Consider the following 9,407-nt stretch of genomic DNA (forward strand, 5'->3'; position numbering starts at 1 on the left):
AAAAGACGAGTAGTATATAAAATACTCATTCAAAGAATGACTATCATTTGATATGAATCTGTCATGAAGAATACACTGACATTGAGTCTCTCGGGAACATCATCCGTACTCGAAACATATTATTTTCCACCGATCGAATTGATACCAAACAAAAAATACATTCTTGGTTTAGTTGAGTTATTAACATTTAATTCAATACCAAACATTGACGTTGGTTATAATAAGTTTTACATTGAAGGTCAAGAAGCTATCACTTTACCGACTGGTAGCTGCGAAATAGAAGATATTGAAAGCTTTCTCAAAGAAGTATTAGCACCTAAAGGGATATCATTTAGCCTGAAACCAAAGAATAATACTTTACGTAGTGTCATTCAGTGCATTCAAAAAATACATTTTGAACCAGTAGATTCTATTGAATCAATTTTATGCTTCACTAGACGTACTCTCGTTGAAAACGAAACACATAGTTCTGACTTACCCGTCACCATTCTCAAAGTCAACGCTTTACATGTAGAGTGTAATATTACTACAGGCTCTTACATAAACGATCGCAAAGTACATACTATATATGAATTTTTCCCAGCAGTCCCACCTGGATATAAGATTATAGAAGTTCTCTCTCACGTCATTTACCTTCCAGTCGCTGTGTGGAGCATTGATCATTTTCAAATTCGTATAGTTGATCAAGACGGAAACCTAGTTAACTTTCGAGGAGAAGTCATCACAGTGCGAATACATATTAGGGCTTCACGATATTCGATAAAAAATATCGGTATCGTATCGTATCGTATCGTTTTCGATACAATATCGATACGATATTTAGGTTGGCTAGATCGATAACGATACGATATGAATATTAAAAACTATTTCGTTATTATCGTATCGACGATAAATTTTTTTCGATATTATCGAAAATATCGAAATCGACTTGAAATATTCATTTTTCGCGGCAGACTCTGCGGTGTTTGCATGCGCATTTGTTTTTTTTTTTTTTTTTTTTTTCATGTCAAAACGCGCATGGCCAAAGAAAGATAGGTCGCGCGCGTCGTCTGCTGACATGCTTGATCGGGCTTGTTCAGACGCGAGCACACTCGCGCGACGCATATTAATATCCGAAGTTTCTTAGTTTATAAGTGGTTTTTATAATAACAAATTGTCCGATTTGTAGTAATGGGCACATACCCCGTCTCAACATACATGTATTCAATGTAATAAGTTCATTCACTTGCATGAAAAGTGCTCAAAATCAATCGATGGTCAAGAAGAAGGCTCTGGAGAAAGAAGACTGTGTTTCGATTGCGATCGTCGTAAGTATTTTACATAAAACTGGAAGATATATATGAATAACAAATAACTAAATAATAACAAAAATTGATAGATAATGCAGAGATAGTTCAAACAGACTTTTTCGAATCAGAATGGAGTGAAATAAAATCGTCTGCCGAAATATCTACAAAATCGCATGCTGCCGATGTTCACAAAAATGTCAGCTCCCCGTCTAAAGATGTTTTTCAAAATACTATGTCAGACCAATCAGAAGAAATCCTGAATGAATCACACGATATAAAGCCATTAATGAAAAATTATTTTGATTACAATAAAATAGAACAAATTAAGCATGGAATGTGTTTACTTTGCGGAAAAAATTCTAAAGGGAATTACAAAGTTTGTATACCAATGAAAGGCAGCAATACCAGTGGATTAAAATCTCACATTCAACGTCACCATAAAAAAGAGTATAAAAGATTATTTCCATCTAATACACTGAGTACAAGTGAAACATTGAGCAACATTAAATCTCAAAGGACACTGGACTCATTGTTAAAAGTAAGTTTTTATAAACATTTTTACCGAAACAATCTATGTTTTGCGACCGGGATGCATACGCTTCACGCGTATTCTAATCCTACTTCCGATCTTTAGGTATACTTTATCTCTCTCTCTCTCTCTCTCTCATACACACACTCTTCTACTCTTCTCACCACGTGACTCACTCTCATCAAATCACATCACGAATAAAAAGCATTCACTTTCTCATTTCTTAAGAATGATGTGACAAATTCATTTTTATAAGTACAACACGTTCTACTTGTTTAATTATTTTTTACATTAATAATCGTATAGAGATAACGAGGGAAAATAAAAGGCGAATTTCGAACGTTCATAATGTGAAATGTAGACGCACCGTGGCCAGGAAGTTCGCGATCGTAGTATTCGTTTGATACCTGGCAGCGTTTCTGTATTTGGCTTTTGTTGCACATGCAAACATATATCACATCATATATAATTAATTTCTTCATGACCTAGGAAAATTATATACTAATTTTTCGAAGTTTTATTACATGAAAAATTTTAATAATAAATATTTTTGTTTCAGGATTCAGGCAAAAAAGTAGATAAAAATAGAATGATAGTAACGTGGTTATCATTTAAAAATCTGCCTAAAAATTTTTTTGATGATATGGAGACACAGAATTTTGTTGCCTTTATCAACGACAAATTTTCTGTTCCTAATAAATCTCAAGCCAGCATAATGATAACAGAAGAATTGAAAAAAATGCAAAATAATGTCAAAGAGTTATTAAGAAAAAATGATTCTAAATTTGCTTTTACTTTAGATGCTTGGTCAGGAAAAACAAGAAAATCTTATTATGGAGTGAGTGTACATTATATTACTGAAGAATGGAATTTACGCTCCTTCACTCTAGATTTTGTGCCATCCAAAGGAAAGCATTCTGGTGCAGATATAGCTCGAATTTTCTATAACATTTCAAAATTCTACGATGTAACAGATAAAATAGCAGGAATAACATTGGATAATGCGTCTGCAAACACAACTTTTATTTCCGAATTAGGTCAATTACTAAGAGATGATGATATTGATTTTGATATACAAGACCAACATTTTCGATGCCTAGCGCACGTTTTGAATTTATCAGTTCAGGATATCTTGAAGTTAATGAAAATTAGCAGTGAAAACGTAGATGACTCTATTGAATATTCTGAAGGAGAAAATTCAGATATTTCAGATGAAGAAAGCGAGGATTTTCAGTTAAATGATTTTTCTATAGCGAATTTAATTAGTAAAATACGACAATTGCATCGTAAAATAAGAAATTCAGAAATACTTTCCACAAAGTTGCAAAGCTGTTGTAATGCTTTCGATGTAAAATTCAAAAAACCTATTTCTGACTCGTAGACGAGATGGAATAGCACGTATGACATGCTACAAACTGCTGTTCAAATGAAAGATGCTTTAAATCAACTTTGTAAAAAAAATGATACATTACAGGCCAACACATGAAATTCTTCAGAATGGCTTCTTCTAGAATAGTTAATCGCCTTTTTGAAAGATTTCAAAAGTGTATTAGAAAAAATTAGTGGCGAAAAGTACGTAACATTACCGACTGCTATAATTTTATTTAATTGTTTATTAGATAAAATAGAAGTAAAATCATTCAAATTAGATCAAAAAGAAAACAGAAGTCAAATTGACGAAAAATTGATTTTAGCGTTTCAAAAAGGCAGGGATAAGTTGATTAAACATTACCACAAATGCAATTGGGTATATTGTGTTTCTCTAATATTAGACCCTCGAGTCAAAGCTGCTGGTTTAAAAGCAACGAAGTGGGGTCGAGAAATGTTAGATCAGACACTTGATAAATTTAGATGTCTATACCAAACATACAATAATCATTATGCAACAGCTGATTGTGAAAGGCCGTCAATCAAAAAACAAAAAATCCAAGAAGACGATTCTCTTGATTTCGATGTTCTTTTCGTTAAGTCTCAAACTTCAATTTCTACAGAAAAAGAAATTAATGATTATTTAGAAGCGCCCAGACGTGCCTCGAATACTGACATATTGATATGGTGGAAAACATATTCGAGTGTTTATCCAATAATATCGCGTATGGCGAGGGATATAATCTGTATACCAGCAACGTCCGTACCAGTGGAAAGGCTATTCTCTGAAGCAGCTTTAGTTTTAACAAAAAACAGGTGTTCTTTGCAAGACGAAAGTCTTAGAGAGTTAATATGTATTAATAGATGGATGCACAGTGCATACAGAAAGGAAATTTGTGAGGTTAATTTATAATTTTTTATTATTTTTAATGTTCATCATGTATACAGACAACTGTATTAGTTTTAGTATTTATTGAAATTATTAATAATAATATATTGATCAAGCAAACGTGATAAAAAAGGACTTCGTTCTAATAACTTTTTTTTTACCTACAAACTCCGCAATAAAAAAAAAAGACCGGTTTGATCGATAACTTATCGATAATTTATCGACTATCGTATCGATTTCGATACAATACGATAATTTTTTTTTAAATATATCGTCGATATCGATACGATACGATATAGAAATTATTAATCCGATACGATTCCGATATTTAACATAATTATCGATATCGTATCGTATCGCGAAGCCCTAATACATATAAAGACCATATCTTAATAATTGGTATCATTTACAATATAAAGACCGGTCGAGGCTATATTAAGAGACAACAATGCCAATCAACAACCAGTCAACAGTGAGCTATCAGACCGCTCACACCTCAGAACATTCAATTCCTGAAAAGCTTGAGACTAAAAGTCGTCAAAAATCGTGGAAGAAAATATTGTTCATATTAGTGTGCCGTATACGACAACAAAATGGACGGTATTCTAGACATCCATTCAGGTGTCCCTTTCGATGAGTCTATAGCTCATTATGAAGTTTATGCGCATCAGCCTTATTCATTATCATATTTTAATAATAATGATGAAATCCATATAGCAATTCAACATTAAGATTTATCTCTGCTTCCATCACGCAGTATTATTCATATTTGTGGTCGGTTGACCAATCCGAACGGTACAACACCAGGGTATAACACTTTATTAGTCAACAACGCCCTCTATCATTTGTTCGAGGAAATACGATATGAAATTGATTAAGTGAAAAATGTCGGCTTAACGAACCGTATGAAAAATTGTCTTTCACTCAATCTATGTCAAAGCTCTATCGCTGAAAATACCGGTTGGAATGGTGATAACAACAAAGTTTTGATATGTAATGCTCTAGGTTATTTTCATGTGACTATCCCTCTCAATATGTTACTGGGCTTTCCTGAAGATTATCGGAAAATTGTAGTCAATGTCAAGCATAAACTTATTCTCACAAGATCAATAGATGATTTGAATGCTATTTTAAGCAAACCAATAGGGAATCCTATTGCTTCAGAAAAATAAAAAATTACTTCAACTAAGGTGGAATGGTTGATATCATACGTGATGGTTGCCGACAAAGAAAAAATCAAATTACTCAATAAGATTGGACTAAATCGTGCAATTACAATGAGTTATCGTACTTGGGAAATGTATTAGTATCCAAAATTACCTCGTAGATCAAAGCATGTTTGGAGTGTTAAGATTTCCAATCAATTGATAAAGCCTCGGTTTGTTATTTTAGCTTTTCAAACTAAACGTAAAAGTTCAGCGAGTGTTAATTCTAGTAATTTTGATCATTGTAATATTAGTAATGTGAAACTATTCCTCAATCCACAGTGCTATCTGTATGGAAATCTCAATTTAAGTATCAATCAAAATTAGTTTGCTGTTCTGTACGAAATGTATACTAATTTTCAAAACGCTTACTATGGTAATGAAAACGAGCCGTTACTCAATGAAAAGGATTTCATTGATAAAGTGCCGCTAATAGTTATAGACTGCTCCAAACAAAATGTAACATTAAAAAGCGCCCCAGTCGATGTTCGCCTAGAATTTGAAACTCGAACCGATTTTCCTGAAGATACTGCAGCCTACTGCTTAATTTTATACGATCGTATTGTACAATATAATCAAATTGGTGGTGATGTTAAAAAATTAGTTTAAAATTAACAAGACATTATGTGATCAATGTACACAATGCTTTCTAATAAAAAAATAAAATTATATATATATATATATATATTGTTAACATTTAATACAAACTACCTATAATCATAGAGAGAGAGAGAGAGAGAGAAGCATCCACACAATACGGCGTACGCACCTAGCAAGCTAGAGACGCTACCCCCTCTCCGAGGGCCCGAACTTAACCAACATAAGCTTACTATACTCCCTACTATAGACGGAGAATGAGAGAGACCATCATATAGCTTACTAAATACCCTACCAACTTCTACAGCATCATATCTTAACAACCTTTGTAGGTGGATGTGGGTGGGTGGGTAGGTGAGGGTAGGTAGGTGGGTGGGTGTGGGTGGGTGGAGTAGGTGAATGGGTGGTTGGGGAGGCACTCTGTCGGAGGGCCCACTGGCAGATCCTAACAACGGTGATGTAAAGAAATTAGTTTAATATAGTTAAAATACTCTCTAAATAAAATGTAATTATTACAATTAAATATAAGCTAAACAAATTAAAATGTATAACATACTATACATTATGTTAAATTTTATGAATAAAAGCATTCAATTCTAAATATATGTCTTTACTCAATACCTAATTATAACAGTATATGTAACTCTCTTTCTAGCTCTGGCTTAGCGTGAACCATAGTATGCATGCTGTCTATAGTTCTAGCTTGGGGATGCGCTACTATAGTAGTAAATGGGTGCTCTCTCTCCCTTTCTTCTTCGCTTGAGTTAACATCTCTAGTATAGAAGTAAACTACTGTTCTCCAAGCTAACTATAGCTACACGCAAGCTCTATAGGGCTCTACACTGTATGCTACTTATTATAAACATCGCACGTGTTCTCGCATAAGTAAATTAACATATTATTGATTTTTTAATTTAATTTATTTTATTAGTTTTCATTTATAAACTTTACAAAATTTACATTTTTTTTTATATTATTATTATTTAAATTTTTTGATCTGACGACCTTCGAGGGGCGAGTAGGTTTCCTCACTGTTGGTTGGACCGGAATTAAAATAACTTTTGGTAGAACACACTCGACATTCTTCACCAACAGAATTTTTTTCTGTAAAAAAAAATTTTTTAATTATTATTTTTAATTTATATTTATTAATTATTTCTATAATTTAAGTACTTACAATAGCAGACAAATCGAGTGTTATATCGACTTGTGCATCTTCTATTTGACAGCCTGCGGATGTTGCTGTAGATGATAACGATGAGGAAGCAACGTGCTGATGACGATGACGTCGCTGGTGGTGTTGACATCATCGAAGATGGTACATTATCCTGATTCACCATGATGGAGGTTGTTAATGGTTCAGCTCTCTCATTTATGCTGGAAAGCCTTTGCTTAATTTTCGCAGCAAGTTCGTCTTTAGCTAAGTCCGCGTTCCGTTTCCGCTTCAATCGAGCGGATTCTTGTTGCTTCCTCATAGCGTCCGCACGTTTACGTTGCTCCAACTTCACTTTCACGCGATCATTGACAATCTTGTCAATTTGATACGCGACTTGTTGCGCCATCATTCTAGCTGCAATGGATTCCTTGATCCTCTGAAAAAAGAGAAAAGACAATTAAATATTAATTAAAAATATAAATTGATATAATTTTATAATAATACTCACTTGTTGAACAATCGCCTTTATTTGTTGAATTTACAGAGCTTGAGGACTGCTCTCGTCTACAAATCGTTGTAACTGAAAAATAAATGATATATAAAAATAAATAAATAAATATATAATGAGAAAAAATACTTACAGTTATTAATATTATAATTAATAGCCGATATAACGGCTCTCTTGCTACAGTCAGAATGGTAGGATTAGTAAGCTGAAATTGAGTAATAACATTATTATTAAAAAAAATTCTAAAATTTATTTAAATTATTTTTATATTATTTAAAAATTATACTTACATTTTCTAAAAATTGACACGCTCTGATGATGTTGTCAATTTTATTTTTTATTAAATAAATTTATAAAAAATATAAAAAAACTTACTAAAATGTTTAAATAATAAAGGATCACCACTTCACTGTGAACAGCTTGAAGTTTCCCTTAAGACTAACCAACGAAAATCCTACCGAACGCTCACACTATTATCAGGTACGATTTTTTTCTACAATATACGTAACGCTACAAACAAACGTAGACGTTCTTTGAGTGAGATAGGACGTTTGGCGTGCCCTTTCCCTCCCCATGTGGGCTAGAAAGTTTGCCAATTTCTAAAAACTTCATAAATCTTGAGCGACGTGCCGGTGACTTTATGGTCATCCGCAATAAACGCATTGAACGCAGATAGGCACGCATCCGCGATAATGAGTTTGTTTGATCATCCTTAAACCGTCTATGATCTGTATTTGTGATAGTCATAGGCAACATAAGATAAGAGGGTAGGTAGTAAGCATAGATCCTCTCTCTTTCTATCTTTCTGAAAGTAGCAGGTGTGCTGGAACATACGTATGTTTCAGCACACCGGAGACCCCCCGCAAGTGTGCTGGAACATACATTGCTATACTACTATCGATAAAGCTAAACATTTACAAAACGTATTCAATCCTCCACAATGTATAATAACGAAAGATAAAGAACTAAATTTATTAAATAGCATGCAAAATAAGAATTACAATAACCATTCATTTAACAATATAAAAGTAAAAGACGTAAGTCATATAATTCATCATTTAAAAAATAAGAAAAGCCCCGGACACGATGACATTAATGCAAAACTACTCACAGAACTTCCTATTAAAGCTATTAGATACATAACTATCGTGTTAAACTCAATATTTCGTTTAAACTATTTTTCTACGATTTGGAAAACGGCAACAATAATACTCATACCAAAATCGGATAAGCTGCCGCAAAATGTTACATCTTACAGGCCAATTAGTCTGGTGCCTACACTTTCTAAAATCTGCGAAAAAATAATAGCTAAAAGGTTAAATAAAATATTATTAGATCAAAACATAATACCTGACCATTCATTTGATTTTCATAATAATCATGGCATAATAGAACAAATAAATAGAGTAACTACTAATATAACAAACATCTTTGAAAAAAAACGAATATTGTAATGCTGTATTTCTCGATGTAGCCCAAGCTTTTGATAAAGTCTAGCACCAAGGACTTTTATACAATATAACGTTTGAGTCTTACTCGCGTTATCAAATAAATAGTTCGGACTCTTTCTATTATATTTGTAATCGCGTATCCGAAAGTAGCAAGAAGTTGACACGCATATATTCTACAAGAAATGAGATACCAAAATTCATCTAATAGCAAACACAAACTTTTCTATTTCGATGAATCGTTTTGAAATACGATTGAGTATGATTACATCTATCGGGGAGAAGCCCGACAACGCTGCACCCAATACTCAATTTAATTTCTTAGCAGTTAATGAATTTGACGAGAGGAGATATCTAAGGCTACTTTTTTCTCATAAGAGAGATAGTCTTATAAGTTGAGCGCTTAGGTATCGCAAGG

At 33.1% G+C, this 9,407-nt stretch overlaps 1 protein-coding gene across 1 annotated transcript; it reads left to right on the top strand.

Annotated features, from left to right (window-relative positions):
• The first annotated feature begins 1,521 nt into the window (after positions 1-1,521).
• LOC131671209 (uncharacterized) lies at positions 1,522-3,199 on the top strand. The gene is made up of 2 exons (XM_058947466.1): positions 1,522-1,827; positions 2,378-3,199. Exons 1-2 carry the CDS (start codon positions 1,522-1,524, stop codon positions 3,197-3,199), a joined length of 1,128 nt encoding a protein of 375 aa, XP_058803449.1.
• The last annotated feature ends 6,208 nt before the right edge of the window (positions 3,200-9,407 follow it).

This window comes from Phymastichus coffea, unplaced genomic scaffold (assembly GCF_024137745.1).
Source record: "Phymastichus coffea isolate CEN01 unplaced genomic scaffold, Cenicafe_Pcof_1.1 PCOF00009, whole genome shotgun sequence".
Classification (NCBI taxonomy): Eukaryota; Metazoa; Arthropoda; class Insecta; order Hymenoptera; family Eulophidae; genus Phymastichus; species Phymastichus coffea.